Genomic DNA, 18,818 nt, shown 5'->3' with positions numbered 1-18,818 from the left:
CTTGAGCCTGACCCTGACCCCTGGTACCCCGGGTCCGTGCCCCCGCCGCGGGCGGCCAGCGTGGTCCGCAGACGGCCTTGATCTGCAGAAGGAAGCCCCCCCCCCCCGCGGCCCGCCGGCCCTGGCTGCCCCGAGAGCGCGGGGATCCCCCTCGCCGAGCCCAGCCGGCCCCTTCCGGTGGCTGCAGCCCCTCGCGGGCCCCTGGGGTCAAGCGACGCGCACAGGTTGGCAGGCGGGACCCAGGCTGTTCGGAGGGGCTGGAGCGGGCCAGGGACTGCGACGTGCTCTAGGGGGTCACATGCTGGACCTCTCTTTACTTTGGACACCAGGTAAATATAGGACATCGCACCTGAAGTCTGGGAGGGACCCAAGGTTGCCGGCAAGACTGAAACGCGTTCTTCCAAATAAACTTGTACGTTTAATGAAACCCTAGTTGGACAGTTATCAGACTTAACAAAATTATGACTTGACCTGGAAGAGTGAACAGCCCCCAAGCAGCTATCATTTCCCGCCTTGGGAACGAAAACACGAACGAGGGTGGACTTGCCCTACCATATGAAAGCAAACAGTGAATGAAGCTACTGCGCTCAATTCAGAACACCCTAACCCAGAAGCAGAAAACCTACAGACAGGTTCCAGCAACGGTAAGAACGTGATGGAAAAGGAAGTACGGAGCATCAGTGGCGGCGAGTCTAAGACAGCTCGCGGGGGACTTCCTGAAGAAACTCCTGAAAAGCTGTCAGCACCCTACTGAGCCAAAGGCATGGAAGTTAAAACTTTCGTTCGCTTGTTTTTTTTTTTTAAACAAATCAGAAATCGGTTTCAAATGATAACCTTCACACATAGTCTGAGGTCTGGTGGGTAATCTTTCTCCTATACTACTGGAAGCATATAAATTGCCTCACCATTCCCGAACATGAATTTGCCGGTGGAAGCCAAAAATAAAAATGCTCTAGAATGATGGTTACTTTGACAGTAACTCTTTTCCTGGAATTTTGTGCGAAGGAAATTAATGGTGTTTGTACACTGCATGCTTGATGGTTGTCTTTATCCAGATTGGGTTTGGAACCCTGGTGCCAGGGAGCTCACCTGAGACTTAGAGGCGCTCCCGGGTCACTCATTTAACTTGCATTTGAAAACTAATATCTGGGGAACACGCCTCAGTGTCTTTAATAGCGTCTAGCAGAAGAGAATGTGCCTCTGTTTACTTGATTATAAATCAGCTGTATTTCAATAAAATATTTTAAAATTAATGTATGATTATGCTTTTCAAGCGCCCTTTGAAAAATCATACACAAAGTAAGTGACAAGGAAACTGGTTAAGCTGTCCACGAGAGAGTGGTGATGGCCCTATGGATGGTGTTTATAAGGACATTTTACAATCTAGATGCGTGCAAGGGATACGAAGCAAAAAATAAAGACAAGCAAACGACAAAATCGTATCTATGTGTTGCCTGCAGAGTATTGATCCACGGAAAAGCAAACGGAGGAAATACATCAAAATGTTTACAGAGGTTCTTCCTAGGGTTTGGGATTTTTTTCCAACACATACATTTTGATGTTGTTTTATTATAAAAATAATATTTCTATTTGGAACAATTCTAGCTATAGTGTGTTTTAAAAGTTGCTGATTCTCATCCCCCTGTCTGCTCTGAAGTGACATTACCAGCTGTGCGTCTGTGCTTCCTTCTCTGATGTCAACGTGTGTCTCTTCCTGTGTCACGAAAAAAGACCTCGCTTTTTTGAAACTATAAAACAATATGCTATATGAGCGGTAAGTCACGATAAAACCCATGTTTGCCCTTTGCCCCCTGAGACTCATCTCAGACATCTTTCTAGTGTGTGCCCAGGTTCATCCTCTAATAGCTGAGAACACTGCGGTGCATGAAGTTTCCATAAACACTTCTCTTAAGCGTGGCTATGCAGGTTTGGAATTTTAAAAAAGAATTTTTTTTAAGTCCTTAGATATATATCTCACACTGAGAACACAGGTTTGCTTCTAGAAAACTATTCCACACATGTAAAAGCAGGAATATGTAAGATATATGTGTGTGTTCTCAGTGTGAGCAGTTCCTGCCGAACTTACTTGCCCAAAACAGTGTAGCGATTCAGATCCTGCAGGTGAGATTTAATTTTTCCTGCTTCTTTAACTTTCCAAAGCATTCCAAATTTCCCACTTAGTACCTATTCCTTTTCAAGTCGAGGGGGGCTGGAAATCTGGGGTGAGGGTGGGATTTCTAAATCGCCAGGAGCAAGGCTCTCGCCGTGCCCCTCTTAGCTGCCGGGCAGCCTCCCATGCTGTCCCCACCTCTGGGGTCCACCGCCAAGCCCATTTCCTGCCCAGCTCGCTATAAAATCCAAGTGTGATTGCTCTCCCGCAATATTATTGCATAGCTACTTAGAAACCAGGTGGAAAGTATTGATGTACAGTGAAAACAGCAGATTTCAAAACTTTGTTTTCACTGACAGCAACCTGGTAAAGCTCCATTTGTGTGGGAAGGATCCAGAACTCGACAAAGCACTGGGGAGCAGAGGGGCTGGGAGAGCCCCTGGGAGCCAGGTATATTTTTCTTGTCTCAGCTCTCGGGATTCTATGTGTCTCTGCAGAACCTAACCTCTCCGATCAACTTTCCCATCAGTCACTTGGGAACGGTCATGGCTCCCGCCTGGGGGGTATCCCGGGAGGATCCAGTGACAGGAGGCTGGGCAGGTAGAGCAGAGTCAGGCTCGGGCAAGTCGTGGGCAAAGGAACTGTGATTGCTGCGTCACGGAGGGTGGCTCAGCGATGGAGAGCCGATCGGCTACTCCTTTGAAAAACTGAACTCTCGTTGATTTGCAATATTGTGTTATTTTCAGATGTACAGGAACGTGATTCAGTTTATACATATATACAGACACACACACAAGGCTTTCCAGATGGCTCGGTGGTAAAGAAGCTGCCTGTCAAGCAGCAGACCCAGGTTTGATCCCTGGGTCGGGAAGATCCCCTGGGGAAGGAAACGGCTACCCACTCCTATATTCTTTTCTGGAAAATCCCATGGACGGAGGAGCCTGGGGGGCTACAGTTCACGGGGTCTCAGAAAGTCAGACACAGCTTAGCAACTAAACCAGCCCCATACACACACAAACACATACATAGTTCTTCGTCAGATTCTTTTCCCACACAGGCAATCACAAGAAACCGAGTACCACACAGTCGGTCTCTGCTGCTTATCTCTTTTCTATATAGCAGTGTCTGTACGTTACTCCCAAGTATCTGGGCTGTCCCTGCCCCCCGCCACCATCTGCTACTTCTACCATCGTCTCCTCTGATATCAAAAAAAAAAAAAAAAGGAAAAAATAAAACACAAAATGTCCCCAAAGGGTAAATCACTGCTTCTTCATATGACAGCAAGATTTTAAAAATACAGATACCCAATTAACATTTGCATCTCAGACAAACAGCCAATGATATCTTAGTGTAAGTATGTGCCATACAATACCACAGCTCACCTGCCTCCCGTCCCCCCGCCCTGTCCCAAGCCGCAGCAGGAAACTCCGTTTCTTGCACGTGCCCTGACTTCTCCTCCCATCCCCGGGCACGGGCACCCCGGCTCCTGCCACTTGGGCCGCCCTTCTTCCTCCCCCGCTCCCGCACCTCTGCCTGGAGAGCTCATAACCAGCTCAGACATCACCCGCTTTGGGAAGGGCCCCCACCGCAATCCCAGGCTGCCTGCCCCGACCCAGCGCGGCTGCTGGACAGGGGCCTTAAGGGCAGGAAGGCTGTCTTGTTTGCTCTTGTAGACCAGTACCCAGCTCATGCCTGACCTCAAACAGGCGCGCGGTGAAAGTCGAAGCTGTGAATGAGTCTCTCCAACCCCCTTCCCTCCGCAGCAATGCACCCCATCTGTTGCTTCTCCCAAGCCATGAGGGCCTCATTCATGCCCGTCACAAGGGGCGGCGTGGCAGGTGGTACGCACAGCGGACAGAGCGGCGCTGCAGGAACTCGGTGTCTGGGTTGTCCGGCAAGGAAGCTGCATTTCCCTTGGAAGGGCAGCAATTCCACCTGAATTCGAGTGGCTGGTACTGGCGGCCAAGACTCTAGGGACTGGCACAGCACGTCATGCGCTTGGGCTTGCCGCTCTTTGACACCATAGGAGAGGCATATGTTATTGCCCCACTTTACAGATGAGGCTCAGAAACGTTGAGGTCACCCTCCCCAGGTTCCACAGCGGAGTGCAGCCCCAGTTCCGACAGGCAGCCTCTCGAAACATCTGAAGAAAGGCTGTCCCCACACACCTTCTGTCCAGTGAAAGCCCTGCCTGGGGACAGGGTCTCCCCCTCACCAGCCCCACCCCTCACTTTGCAGTCCCACAGCCCCAGGCAGAGCCAGACGCCCTGAACACCCAGAGAGGCCACAACCCCCCTAGTTGAGTGTCATTCAACTAGACACTGGCACCTGACACCCAGTCCAGGACTGTGATCAGAAACAATTCGGGGCGCGTGTGAGTGAATGGATAGGTGCGACCCAAACGCCAGACTCTGGGTGGAAGCCAGGCAGGGGAGCAGAGTGTACAAACTCCTGATGGGAAAGAAAGCTTCATGGGGCACCCAGAGGAGGAGGCTGGCAGGGTGGGTATCCGATGCAGAGGCTCACGGGGGCTGTGACGAGAGCTGGGAGGCAGGCAACACTGTCAGCCTGGGCCAGCATCTGGGGTCTTAGGCATGCAGGGAAGCCTGGTCCACCGGTAACCCAGAGGAGGCAACACAGGCCTGGAGCCCAGCCAAAGATGATGCCCCCGTCCCTAGACAAGCCAGGAGGGGTGGGAGGTTTACACTGGTAAGTCGGCAGAGACAGTCCACCCAGCGGGAGAAGCAAGAACAATGCGGAGCATGGGATCACCTTTAGAGGTTTTAGAAATTAGAAATGTGTTTCCATTCCTATTGATTAGTTGCTAAGTCGTGTCTGACTCTTTTGTGACCCCATGGACCTGTAGCCCTCCAGGTTCCTCCGTCCATGGAATTCTCCAGGCAAGAACACTGGAGTGGGTTGCCATTTCCTTCTCCAGGGGATCTTCCTAACCCAGGGATCGAACCGGCATCTCCTGCTTGGCAGGCGGATTCTTCACCCCTGAGCCACCAGGAAAGCCTGCTTCCATTCCTATATATGGTTGTAAATTCCTAAAGAAAGCCTGGGCAGGAGACCCAGGGAGCAGTGGGTGTGGGGGAGGGGTGGGGAGCGAGTCTTCACATCTAACTCGAGGCGCTGCAGTGCTGTTGGGTTCTCTGTATTGTTTCTGTTACTTCTTTATTTGGAAAAACAGGGAATTCCTAGGCGGCCCAGTGGTTTAAGACTCTGCACTTCCACTGCACGGGGCGTGGGTTCAGTCCCTGCTTGGGGACCGACTCACCTCCCACGCGTGGCACAGCATGGCCAAAACAGAAAGAAAGAAAGGGGACGAACCAGGAAATAAAGCCAAAAATCACAGTGAAGCCTCCTTTTCTTGGAAAGCTCTGCCGGCCCCCTACTTGCTTGCAAACTCCCATAGGCCTGCGCCTCGCACTCCTGGCCACCCCGCACCTTGCTCCCCAGGTTCCTGGTAGCCTCCACCATCAGACTGGCAGGGACTGTTGTGAGATTTGTCTGCAGGAGACTACAGCCCGGGCGCCTGGCCCCAGTGAGTGGACGGATGAAGATGGGGCCCGGTCCTGGCTCTGAGTGGAGAAGGCTGGCAGGCCTGTTTCTGGAGAAGCCCACGGAGAGGCAGGTGGAGCAGGATCCAGGTCCTGGCCAGGTCACTGACGCCCGCTGCCTTTGAACTGGCTTCCATCAGCCTTGGTTTCCCCGCCTGTGAAATAGGGTCGCAAGCGGTCTCTACTCATAGGGCTCGGGTGGGCAGGCAGGAGCCTGTAGATGAGGAGTGGGGAGAGGTGGGCAGAAGGGGGGCAGGAGGGGAGAAGGCAGACCCCTCCTGAATCCCAGCTTGGGGTCAGGGTCTGGGGGAATCTGCCCGGTTGGCTGCCAATGGGATGGGCTGGAGAACAAGGCTGCACAGAGTGGGGAACCCTGGGGGCTTCCAAATTCCAGCTTCGAGGTTTGCTTTGCTTCGGGGAGTCAGGGGAAGAGGCCGGGGTGGGGGGCTTCCTGCCTCGTGGGGGAAGGGCCAGCTCCCTCGTGGCTGCACACCAGGAAGCCCCTGGGCTGGGGCAGCAGCCTCTGGTCGAAGTCACGAGGGAGGCTGGGCCCAGTGGCCCTTATCTGGCCTGACCTTGTGGGGCTGACCACTCCCTCCTCTGGAAAGGGTGGCCCCCTGCCCTCTGGGAGGCCTCTTTTCTCCTTAAATCCCGATGACCCCGGGCTGGGGCCCCAGCGCCCGGTTCTGCCCCTTGGCCCACCACCCTGGGTGCTCCACCCGCCCCAGCCCGCACTACCTGCCTGACGCCTCCCCCCTCGAGCCCCTGGGGCGTCTCTGACTCAGCAGAGTCTTGCCCGTCCGCTGCCCCCTCCCCCGGAGCCCTGCACACAGAGGGCCCGGTTGCCCAAGCCCTCACTGCCGGCCACTCCCAGGCACTCCGGCCCTCCCCCACCAGCTCTACCAATTTGAATTCCTGACCATCCCTGCCTCTGGTCTCCTCCCTAGACCCAGGCCCTGCCCCCAGGCTGGGGGAAGGAATCATCCCCATAGATAAGGGCAGGGGGCAAAGGGACACACCTGGGCTCAGACCCCCTGCTCAGCCACCAGCTCGCAGAATGACCTTGATGAATGACCTCCCTCTCTGAGCCCGAGTTTCTCCATCTGTGAAAAGGGGAAATAATTACACCCCTGGGAGGGTGGCCTACAGCGTACGTGGGCCGGGGCACTGGCTGAGGGCTCCCTGAAGGTCAGTGCTCCCCGGGAAGTGTGGCCACCGAGAGCCCCAGGCCAAGCCTTTCTTCAGGCGGCGTCTGGTTTGATGTCTGCTCCACACCAGGTCGCCAGGTCACAATGCCTGCATACAGGGTGCGAGGAGGGGGGAAGGCCCAGTCTGATAGGGTAGGCAGCAGAGTTAATGAGTATCCAGGCCAGGGGACGGTGCCTGCAGGCTGTCCCTGCTCCTGGGAGGGGCAGCCGAAGGCAGTGGGGGCGGGTGGGGTGGCAGTGGGGAGACGTGGCGGGCAGCTGGAAGGCCAGGCTAGGAGAAAGGGACTGAGCCAGGGGGTCCTGGCCTCCAGGTGGACGCCCCCTGACCAGCGCACCCTGACCGAGGCGAGTGGCCCAGGGGGTCCCTCAGGCTCGATGTCCTGGAGGCCCAGCCAGCTGGGCACAGTCTGTGAGGTGGTCAGGCCCAGAGGACCCCAAGAGAAGTGCCAGAAGGCTCAGAGCACAGGGGTCATCCGAGCCCAGATCCAGCTGTCCAAGACCAGGGCTCCTGATGGCGGTTGCCTTTCAGTCATCAAGTCATCTCTGACTCTCTGCGACACCGTGGACGGCAGCGTGCCAGGCCTCCCTGTCCATCACCATCTCCCAGAGTTTGCTCAAACTCATGTCCATTGAGTCGGCGATGCCATCCAAACATCTCATCCTCTGTCATCCCCTTCTCCTCCCGCCTTCAGTCTTGCCCAGGATCAGGGTCTTTTCAAACGAGTTGGCTCTTTGCATTGGGTGGCCAAAGTATTGGAGTTTCAGCTTCATCAGTCCTTCCAATGAACATTCAGGGTTGATTTCCTTTAGGATTGACTGGTTGGAGCCCCTTGCTGTCCAAGGAATGCTCAAGAGTCTTCTCCAACACCACAGTTCAAAAGCATCAATTCTTCGGGAACTTCCAAATACAGGGCGTTTTGCCCCAGAACAGACCCATGGCCGACCCCACCAGCCACTGGGAATTTGGCGGGCTGGCTGGCCAGGTGGGACGGACTGGGGCGCCCCTGGCATCAGCATGGCCCCAGGAACCCTCTGTGACTGGGGTCTGGAGCCGGCCTCAGCTGGCACTGTGCTCAGCTTTACAAGAGCTGAGTTGGCCTGTGGGGCTCTGCCTTCCGTGGAACCCCTGACCTCGCAAGCAGCCCCCACCCCACCTCCAAGCCTGGCCTCCAGGGGCTGAGACAGGGGGAGCAGGTGCCACCGAAAGGTGCTGGAATGATCTTCACATGGGCTTTGGGGGCATTTCCGAGCTTCTTACATCGTGACTTCCGTGCCGTGCAGCTCTCACGAACACGGATTTCACACAAGGATTCTGAAAGCGATCGGTTAGCAACGGTGTTCTGAAAGAGCACGCTGGCAGAGGGCAAAAGGGGGCCGGGCCCTGAGAGGCAGAGAGAGATGGAGGGGCTGACCCTGGGGGCCGCCGTATGAGGGGGGCGCGGGTCCCCGGCCGGGAGCCTGAGGGAGGGCTAAACGGGTCTCGAAGTCACCTTCAGGCTGGTGAGCGGGCGCAGCTCTTGCCTCCTTGACGGTGACGGGGGAAGGAACCAAGCCCACCCCGTCGTGGGACAGCAGGCCCAGGCTGGCGAGGGGCCGAGCATGGGTCAGAGGGCCCCAGGCAGAAGTGGCCGGCGCCCAGACAGGCTCAGTGACCCCGGCTCCAGAGCCCTCCTGACCCTGCCCGCCTGCCCACTGCAAAGTTTCCTCTGCCCTCTGGCCAGCGGGCCTTCCACCCCACTTCCCCCCCGGGCAGGTCTGGACAGGCCTTGGGCCTCCAGGTCGCCTGGTCCGTCAGGGAGGGGCGGGGCCCGTCTCCAGCGGCTCACCTGCTCACACCTGTGCAGCCTCTCCCTGCCCCCCACCCAAAGGCTCCAGGGCACCAGGGGAGAGAGCTGGGCCCAGAACCATCCACCCTGCCGCGGACCCCTGCCCCCATCCCCTGCACCCTCTCCGACTTCGTCCTCTTTTGAGTCCTGAACCTGGACCACACGCTCCTGCCCTAGCCCGGCCCCAGATGAGGAAATAGAGGCTCCAAGAGCCCCCACTCAGCGTCCCCTGGATGGCTGCTTGGTGGTCCTGCAGCCCCCCAGCCTGCCGGGCTGGGACACTGATGCTTCCCGGGGCCTTGGGGAGGCTGGGGTTTGCTAGACAGCAGGAAGCGTATTGGAGGCTTTCACGCTGCTCCGGAAGCCCCTGGAAGGATGGCCCCTGTGGATACACGGTTGGGGGGGTGCTCTCCAGGGTGCCCTGGGGAGAGGGCGGGCAGAGAACACGGCTGGGTGGGGCCCGCGGGGTCTGGGAGCCTGTTCCTGGCGGCCCTGACCCAGGTGCGAAGCTGGGCAGCAGCCGCCGGTGCTGCCATCTGGTGGCGACATCAGGAAGCTCCCGGCGGCGGGCTGGAAGCCCTGGGGAGGGGTCCTCCTCAGCTGGCGCTGGTGGGGGGGGTGTGGACGCCCGCCCCCGCCCCGCCCCGCCCCAGCCCCACCTGGGCTGCTGCTCCGTGTTTGCACCCCCAGATGTGGCTCCCACCGCCCAGGACGCCGCCTCACCTGCCTCTGCTTCTGCGATCAGAACCAGAGCCCTCCTCTGCTGTCCAGGGTCCATGCCTGGCTGTTCCGGGAGTGGGGAGGCCCGGGGCCCCGATGAACCACCCCCCCGCCCCCCGGAGCCCTGCATGGGAGCCACAGACGGGGGTGGTCAAGCCCTGCCAGCTCCTGCCTTCCGCAGGCATTTACTGAGGACCTACTGTGCGCCAGGCGATGCGGTCCTTGCCTTGGCAGGGCTTCCGTCGCAGCGGGGGCCAGCGCAGGGGCGGGAGGTGACGCTAGAAGCACCACAGGTGAGGGCAGGCGTGCGGGAGGGTGATGGACAGAAGCAGAGCAGCGTGGGCGCCGGAGGGACACGGAGACTCTGCCGCTGTGGGGGGTGGTGAGGGGCCCCGGCTGACCGGCAGGGCAGGGGCTGAGAGAGAGCTGACGGGGCGATGGGGCTGGGGTCAGTCTCCTGAGGCCACCCGTGCGGTTCCCATGGACTGCAGCGAAAGTCAGCGTTAGTCGCTCACTCCTGTCCGACTCTGTGACCCCATGGAGTGCAGCCCGCCAGGCTCCTCTGTCCATGAAACTCTCCAGGCAAGGACACCGGAGTGGGCTGCCATGCCCTTCTCCAGGGGATCTTCCCGACCCAGGGATCAAACCCCGGTCTCCCACATGGCAGGCAGATTCTTCACCACCCAGCTACTGTGCTTAAACTTGCAAGCGCTGGATTAAGTTCCTGTCCTCCGGCTAAACTGTTGTTTCTCTCACAGCAAGTGGGGGACCACACCTGTGCCCCCCTCCGACTGTGGGCAGCCCACCAAGCCCCCCAACCTGAGCCCAGGTGCCGGGAGGGGCTGGGCCGCCCTCCGGTGCACTAGCAGCTTTCTTGTTCCTGGAGGGCCTCAGGTTCCATTCTGGGTTGTGAGCTCACAAAAATATGATAAAGTGGGAGCCTGCGAGAGCCAAGAGATGTCTGCACACCTGTGTCCACAACAACGTGATTCCCAAAACGGGGGGCGCGGCCCCGATGGATGACCGCACGCACGGAACGTGGCCCATCCAGTGGACAGCAATTCAGCCTTAAGGAGGAGCAGGGCCACGACACCTGCCGCCACTCGGCCTGCACCCACCGACGCTGTGCCCAGGGAGGGAAGCCAGACACCGAAGCCCGGATTTCTGGTCCAAGTCCACTGACACGGTGTCCCTAGAGGAGTCAAAGTCATACGTCAGAAAGATTAGAGGTTACCAAGGCCCGAGGGAGGGGACAGGGAGATGTTGTGTAACGGGGGGAGAGTTCCAGTTTGGCAAGAAGGAGAGACGTCCTGGAGACTGGTTGCTCAACATCGTGAACGTCCTCGGCACGGCTGAGCTGTACACTTGAAAATGGCTAAGATGGGAAAGTGTATGGCGTGGACATTTCACCAGCCGAGGAGCCTCCGGGCCGGCCTTCTCACTGGAGAGCTGGTGTCTGTGTGGGCACGGGCAGGGGGCACAGCCCTCGGCGGGCAGCTCCCTCCTCGGCTGGGACGCGACGCTTCCGCTCAGGAGGGGTGAGTGTGTGTGCGCACCGCAAGGCCCCAGGCTGCCTCCCGCATTCTCTGAGGATACGGTGGGTCACCCTGAGGCCTCCCCCGGGCCGGCCCCTCCCTGTTCCTGTCTCAGCCCCGGGGATGGCGTGATGTGACGGCACCCTCTGGACCTGAGTCACCAGCTCCCCTGAGTACCTGCCCGTGGCTCCTACCCTCAACGAGCTGCGTCCGGCTGCTCCCTTCTGCCCCTATGGAGGGTGGTGCCCGTCTGACTGCAGTGGGGACCTGGGCTGAGCTGACCTCCCACTAAAGGGTCTTCTCCCCCACCTTCTGCCTGGGGAAACACGTCTGCAGTCCTCCAGGGCCCCTGGACAGGCAGGGAGGGGGTAGGGTTGGGCTTGCCTCCTTGGTTGTGCTTCCACTCCCAAAGTTCTCTTCTGTTTCTATGAACTTTTAATGAGGATTTGAACAGAAGATAGAAAAGTAACACTCTGGTCAAGGCAGGCTTTTCTTTAGACTTTCATACAAGGCAATGGCTGAGAGAAGCCAAACTCTCAGAGGAAACAGGTCTTGAGGAAGGAGCTGACAAAGGATCAGACCGATGGTCCAGACGCCGCAATCACCAGCCCGCCAACCTCTTGGAAGCAGCTTGCTGTTTCTAGAAACAGCTCTGTCCAGACTTCGGCTTCGCTGCCCTGAGGCCTGGGGTGGCAGAGCGTTCAGAGCAGCAGTGTGTGGGGCAGGAGCCTCAGCGCGAAGCGAGGAGGGCCTGGCGGTGGGTGCCCGCGTGGGGCGCAGGCGGCCGAGGCTGCCCCCTCTGCGGGGTGCTGCGCTCACTCCTGGAGGGACATGTGGTCCAGCAGGTGGGCGGGGACCAGGCCTCTGTGGCCGCCCGACTCCCCGTAGTAGAAACCCTTGTCGTCCATAGGCCCGTGGACGGTGACCACGTCCCCTGCCCTCAGTGACAGCTGGCCCTTCGCCGGGCCCCACGCCAGCCAGTCCCGGGGGTCGTAGTCCAGAGCTGCCATCATGGTCTTTGGAGCCCAGAGTGAGGAGGAGGGCGTTCTGGGGCTCCCCTGCGGCAGGGGAGAGGAGCCCTGGGGGCCGGTGAGCCCCCCGGAGTCATCCAGGTGTCCTGGCAAATGCCACCTGCCACGGCCATCCGTCCACCCCGTGCCCGCGTCCACCTCGGCCACCAGGTGACTGGCGCTGCTGCCCTCTGGCCTGCTGCATTCGCTGCGGCTGAAACTGTGGGGGTCCTGCAGCCGCCCTTTCCGGAGGGCCAGCCCCCCCCCTGCAGCCTCGGGGGTGGCAGACACGGCCAGCGGCTCGTGATCAGGGAGGGCCACAAAGAGCCCAGCCAGAGGGCCCACCCTTGTCCCCAGCGGCGGGGCGGCGCCCCTGGGCGTCCCGAAGGCCTTGCTGGACCGAGCAGGACACGGTGCTGAGCTGGGCCCCCGGAGCCGGACCCCAGCCCGGGCCCCCGGAGCCTGATCTTGCATGCTCAGGCCCCGGAGTGCTCGTCTCCGCTCTTGCCCCTCTGCACCCCGCGCGTCCTCCTGGTGAGCGCCACTGAAGTCAGACGCGGATTGTTGGCTGCTGCCCAGCTCGGGAGGGGTGGACGCAAGAGCGTCTGCCTTTTGTCTGAGGACTTTCCCAGAGGCAGCCTTCTCCTGACGCAGCTCCTTGCCGGGTGCAGGCTCAGGGGACAGACGCGGGACTCCCGGGGTAGGGCTTGGGCCAGTGAGCACCCGCTGGTCCTGGGACCCCTCCCTGCGAGGCCGGCCCCGTGGCAGAGACGGCCTGTGGTTCCAGGGACGCTTCTCAAAGAGCCGGTTCTTTCTGGAGGGCTTCCGGGCCTCCGTGGGCCCCTGGGCTTGGCTGCCCGAGCCTGCACTGGGACCTCCACCTTCTGAAATCAGTTTGGGCTCTGGGGACTGCCTCCTTGGGGGTTCTTCAGGGAATGCTTCGAGACACCTGGCCCGGGGCTCCCTGCCGCTTCGGGGGGCGTGAGGGCGGGCCTTGGCACTCAGGGGTGTAGGCCCCAGCCTCTGAGGGCAGACGGGGAAGCTCCCGCTGATGGCAGATGGGGCCCCACAGGTGTAGCCGAAAGGTGACATCTCTGGCCAGTGGAGAGACGCGAAGCAGTCGTAAGGGATCTGGGCAGGCACGGAGTCCAAGGACTCACCACAGAGAGACGTGGTTCTCACGGAGATCTTCTGGCACACTGCAGGCCACGGGAGCTGGGAGAGCTCCAGCAGTGTGCTCCCCGCGGTGGCCTCGGCCACGTCCGCCACCTTGAGCCCATCAGCATACAGGGCGTACCCCGTGACTGGGACTCCGTTGGAGGACCCAGCCGCGTCGATGGTCACGGGGAGCCAGCTGACCACAAGGAGGCCCGGGGAGGCGTGGCGCTCCACCAGCACGTCCAGGGGAGGGTGGGGGGGCCCCGCCAAGGGTGTCTCAAAGGTGACGGCGGAGGGCGTCTTCTCCCGGCAGGCCTGCAGCGAGTCGCAGGTGGGGCGCACCTCCACCTGCGCCTGGTACCTCGTGCCGGGCTTCAGGTGGCGGAAGGTGTAGCCAGTCACGCCCATGGGGGTCAGGGCATGCTCCCGGTTGTCCAGGTATACCGCGTGAGCCTGGCTGTCACCCACCCAGGCGATCTCAGCCGACGTGGCCGCGACACTCTGCAGGTGAAGGCACACGGGGGCCATACGAGGGACGCTGTTGGTCCCTGGAGGAGCGTTGGAGGGCCCCTGCCTGTCCCTGCTCTCCTGGGACCCCAACCGGCCGGCTCTGGCTCCCGTCTTGGTGTCTGAGACCTCTGCTGCCACTTCCGTCCTGGAGCCCACCCTCGCCACTGGGCACGGCCCTCTGTCCACAGCCGCCTGGGCTTGCCCAGGTAAAAAGCCGGGACTGGGGTCATCCTTCCAAGCTTGGCCCTGCCCAGCCGCCGGGAGCCGAGTCGGGCCTCGGTCCAGGGACTCAGTGGGCAGGCAGCCCTGGATGTCGCTGTCGGGGATCTGCTCCACCAGGTTGGAAGGCACCAGCCCCCGCCGGCCGTCCGCAAGTGCCCCTTCATAGAAGCCGTCCTTGTCCATGTCGCCAAAGATGTACACGTGGTCCCCAGGCATAAGTGGCAGCTCGCTCTCAGGGTGCTCGTTGGGCCCCTCAAATGGGTTGTAGCTGTACCGAGCCAGGAAGATTTTGAGCTTAGGGGTGGCCACGGAGACCTCCAAGCCCCCCGCCTCCAGGGTCGAGGGCAGGCTGTCCGGCTCCAGGTCCTCTGCCTCACTGGCTGTATCGGCGTCCAGCGTAGGGCAGGAGGGCACCGTGGCCCACGCGGACTCCACCTCCGAGGAGGAGCTCGACTGGGAGCCAGTGCTCTGGGGCTGGAGCCTGGAGTCCAGAGGCTGGCCGCTGGAGTCTGGAGCTTGGGGGATCCAGGCTGGCTGCCCGTGGGCAGCTGGGTTTTCCAGCAGGAGGTCTTCCTTCCTCCGTCTGTCTCTGCTGGGCGGAGGGGACGCTGGGTTCACAGGCCCCAGCTGCGGCTCGGTCCCCGGGTCGTCCTGGGGAGGCTGGCCAGGCTGGCACCGTGGCGCCCACATCTCGTCCCGGGCGGCCTGGCGATCACACAGGACCCTCTGCAGATGGTGCTGCAGCGGTTGCTGCCAGTCCTGCCTCTGCGCCCCCTGCTGCAGCAGCTGTTCGGCCAGCAAGCCGGCGGCGTCGCGCTGCTGGCACGCGAGGCCCAGCTGCCCGCGCACGTCCTCGTTCTCGGCCGCCACCTTCCGCGTCCAGGCGGCCTGGGCCTGCAGCCGCGCGTTCTCCTTGGCCAGCCAGGCGCCCTCGCGGAGCGCCACCTGCAGCTGCGCCTCAGCCTCTTGGCCCCGCCGCTGCGCCGCCGCCGCCTGCGCGCCCAGCTCCTCGCACTCCTGCCGCCGCGCGCTCAGCTCGCGCTCCAGCTCCCGCACTTGGCGCCGCGCCGCCTCGCAGGGCGCGCTCTGGCCGCCCGCCTCCGCGCGCGCGCCACCGGCGGCCTGCTGCAGCGTCAACTGCCATTGCAGGCGCAGCACCTCCTGCTGGGACTCGCGCTGCAGCCGGTCCAGGTCGCCGATGCTGAGCCACTGGGCGCTGGCGGCGCCCTCTCCAGGGAGCGGGCCGAGGCCCGAGGCGACGCGCGCCTGCAGCAGGTGGCACTCTTGCCGCAGCTCTTCGATCTGCTTGTCCTTGGCCAGCAGCGCGCTCGCCTGCTCGGATAGGTCCCGCGCGCGCTGGTGGGCCAAGGCCTGGCAAAGCTCCAGGCCCGCGCGGCTCTCTCCGGGCACCGGCGCGCTCACGGCCCGCAGGTTGGCCTCCTGCAGCTTGCGGGCCCGGTCCTCCAGGCGCCGCGCGAGACTGGTCAGCTCGGCGCGCTTCCCCTTGAGCCGCTTAGCCTTCTCGTTCGCCTCGTCGGGGAGGCCCAAGCGCCGCAGCCGTACGTTCTCCTCGCGGAGGCCGGAGCAGCGGCGCGCCAGCTCCTGCAGCGCCTCGGACAGCTCCGAGTTCCGCCTCAGCAGCTCGCGGTGGCCCGGGCCCGGCGGTGGGGGGCTCGGGGCTTCGCGGGGCCGGCTCCCCGCCTCTTCCCCCTCTCGCAGGGCACTAGGTGTCTGGCGCTCCGATGGGGGCGGCGACGGCGGCGGCGGCAGGGGCCTCAGGGAGCCCGAGAGGGAAGCGTCTGGCGAGGAGGACTCGGGGGCCCTGGGGTGACTCGGGCTGCCGTCAAGCGAGGGGCGGGGACCCGCCGGCGCCAGGGAGTCGAGCGAGCTGGCGCGCGCGGGGAGCGGGCTGCCGGGGGAGCGGGCGCGCGCCGCGGGCACCTGGTCGAGGGAGCGGGAGCGCGCGCGGACGCCCGCGCTCCGGCCATCCCGGGCTCCGAGTCCGCGGGCGGCCTTGGCGGCGGCCTCGCGAGACGGCTCTCCCAGTGGAAGAGGGGCGTCGGGGGCGCTGGGCAGGGCGGGGTGCCAGTGAAAGTGCTCCAGGATGTACTTGAGAAACAGCCGGCGCTCCACGTCGAGCGCGGCCTGCAGGTGGCGGATGCGCGAGGCCTGCTCGCCGTGAGTCTCCCAGCGCAGCTGCGCCAGGACCTCCTGCAGGCGGCACCGGCACCGCGCGCCCGCGTCCTCGGGCGGCCCCGCGCGGCCGCCGCCGTAGCCGCGGCTCAGCAGCTCCTCGGCCAGCTGGCGCTGCAGCTCCCGGGCCTGGCGCGCCACGCCGTCGCGCTCCCGGCGCAGCACCTGCTGCAGCTGCCGCATCTCGGCGTCCTTCCAGCGCAGCAGCTGCCGGATCTCGGCCTCGCGCTCCCGCAGCACGTCCTCCCGCAGCTGCCGCAGCTCCCGGCTGCGCTGCGCCTCCCACTGCGAGCGCAGGTGGTCCGCCAGCTGCTGCCGCTCTCGCTCCGCCTCCTCTCGCAGCTGCCGCGCCCCGGCCGAGAAGCGCCGCCGCTCCGCCCGTCCGCGCGCCCGCTCCGCCTCCAGCTCCGCCCGCAGCTTCTCCAGCTCCCGCCGGTGCTCCTCCAGCGCCGCCGCCGCCGCCGCCGCCGGGCCCGGAGTCGCCGGCTTCTGGGAGGCTGCGCGGCCGCCGTCCGCAGGGCTGGGCGAGTCCTTGGTCATGGTGGCCGCGGCCGGGCCAGACACCGGACCTCGTCTGGCCCGGGCCGCCTCTCGCCAACGGCCGCCGCCGCCCCGGGCCGCGGCCAACCGCCCCACGCGCCCCTTCCGGTGCCCGAGGGTCCTCGCGCGCCCCTTCCGTCCCTGGGCGCGCTCTCCCACCTCCTGCGGTGGGCGCACGGGCCCGCGCTCCTCTCTCCGCTGCCTATGCGCGCGCTGGGCTCCGGACCCCCGGGGCTGAACGCCGCCCATGTCCAATCCGGCGACGCCCAGGGGTCTGGCTGGCTGGCCCCAGGCCTCTGCCTGGCACTGGCACCACGTGCCTTCCTACCTTTTTCCTGGATGATACCTTTGTGGCCAAGGAACCCCGGGCGAATCGCGAGCCGCTCGTCTGGGCCTGAAAATCACCAGTGGGTGTGAGCCCACCTTGCCTGGCCCTGCCAAGGATTTGGGTGGTGTGGGTACTGGAAGGGCTACCCAGGTGGCCCTGGTGGTAAAGAACCCAGCTGCCAATGCGGGAGATGCAAGAGGCGCAGGGTTGATCCCCGGGTCGGGAAGACCCGCTGGAGGAGGGCATGGCACCCCCCGCTCCAGTGTTCTTGCCTAGAGAATCCCATGGACAGAGGAGCCTGGCGGGCGACGGTCCATAGGGTCACAAAGAGCCGGACACAACTGAAGCGGTTTAGCATGCGTGCACACACACGCGGACACGCACACACACACGCGGGCGCACACACATGGGGACTGGAAATCAAAACAAGATGAACTTGAGGGTGTGCCCTGGGCTCACCTAGGGGAGGGTGTGTCTGGGTCCTGCAGCCCCGCTGCTCCTCCCCTTCCAAGGACCCCTCCCAAGACTTGCTTGCATTATCTGTTTAAACCCCCTAAAGCCCATTTTACAGAGAAGCCTCGAGCCCGTGGCCTGGGCATGGTGGCAGCCGAGACAGGGCAGAAGGGTTCCTTTAAGGACCAGAGCCCCGAACTGTGATTTCCTGGTTCATTTTCACAACCACCCTGGAGACCGCTCTGTGAGAGGGGGACCTCCCGACAGTCACAAGGCCCAGAAGTAAGTCAAAGTGAAAGTGTTAGTCACTTACTTGTGTCTGACTCTTTGTGACCCCATGGAGTGCAGCCTGGCAGGCTTCTCTGTCCATGGGATTCTCCAGGCAAGAATACTAGAGTGGGTAGCCTTTCCCTTTTCCAGGGGATCTTCCCAACCCAGGAATCGAACTCAGGCCTCCTGCATTGCAGGTGGGTTCTTTACTGTGTGAGCCATCAGGGAAGCCCAGAGAAGTAACTGAGTGGGGATTCAAACCTGCAAAATTCTGCCTCCAGTTTCCATGGGCACTCTGATGCCATCTGACTGACCTCAAGGTTGCAGCTAGGAGGACCCCTTCCCAGGACTCCTCCCCAGGCTTCCTCTCCGGGAGCCTCACGTCTCACATCCACAGAAGGAGAGAGGCAAGTGGAACCCGGAGGCGGTGGAGGGGCAGGGGAGGAGGGGAAGAATGCAGCTACCGTGAGGGCTGGGCCTGCCCTTGGGCCTGGCTCAGGAGTGCCCAGCTTTTCCAAAAAGAAAATCCAAAGGCCCTTGTGGGCCCTGCTGCTCCCCACACCGCCGCTCTGGAGGCAGCATGGCCGGAGAACTCTCCTGGCTCTCCGTGGGGCAGTGCATCAGATGCTTAGGGCTGTGGGCCTTTGGAGTCCAATGTCCCTTCAGCTTTTTGACCTGCTCCCGTGTTCTTGCTGCCCCGCTGTGTGACCTCCCAGAGCTCCTTGACCTCTCTGAGCACTCATTCCCTCTGTAAGGTTTCAAGGAAGTGTGACTACACAGTGCCCAGAGCAAGCTCCCTGCCAGCTCACCCATTTCAGTGCTAGATCAGGAAACAGGCCTGAGAGGCAGGTAATTGGCTGAGGCTGGCAGGGTGCCAGGGTGGAGCCAGCCCAGGGGCCTTCTGAGCTTCCTGGGGCTCACCCAGATGCCTCGTGGCAGGTGGGCAGATGCCTCAGAGACCTGGATGTCCATCCAGGCTCTGCCACTTCTTGCCTGAGGGACCATGGCTGGTTCTCTTCCAGGGTGTATTGCAGCATCGGTCTCGCAGGGTTGGGACCCTGTCAGCCCAGGACCCTGGGCTGGGTGTGTAGTAGGCGCACCGAGGTCTGTGTACACTCCAGTCTCCCCATCCAGGGCTTGGCCCGGACTTTCATAGGCTTCCCGGAGTCTGA

General features: G+C 62.1%; 1 protein-coding gene and 1 long non-coding RNA gene across 2 annotated transcripts; one reads left to right on the top strand and one right to left on the bottom strand.

Annotated features, from left to right (window-relative positions):
* Nucleotides 1-193: 193 nt before the first annotated feature.
* On the top strand, nt 194-961 carry LOC108634509. Its single transcript, XR_001917641.1, has 2 exons — nt 194-224; nt 330-961. It is a non-coding gene; the product is annotated as an uncharacterized LOC108634509 (long non-coding RNA).
* A 10,430-nt stretch (nt 962-11,391) lies between these two features.
* Nucleotides 11,392-16,844, bottom strand: LOC102187676 (RIMS-binding protein 3A). The gene has a single exon (XM_018044372.1). It carries the CDS (start codon nt 16,842-16,844, stop codon nt 11,778-11,780), a length of 5,067 nt encoding a protein of 1,688 aa, XP_017899861.1. The 3' UTR covers nt 11,392-11,777.
* Nucleotides 16,845-18,818: the final 1,974 nt, after the last annotated feature.

This window comes from Capra hircus, unplaced genomic scaffold (assembly GCF_001704415.2).
Source record: "Capra hircus breed San Clemente unplaced genomic scaffold, ASM170441v1, whole genome shotgun sequence".
NCBI lineage: Eukaryota > Metazoa > Chordata > Mammalia > Artiodactyla > Bovidae > Capra > Capra hircus.
This window is presented reverse-complemented; position numbering and strand designations above follow the sequence as displayed.

Coding starts and splice junctions, on each gene's coding strand:
- LOC102187676 (XM_018044372.1), bottom strand. CDS start 16,844: ATGGGCGGCGTTCAGCCCCGGGGGTCCGGAGCCCAGCGCGCGCATAGG.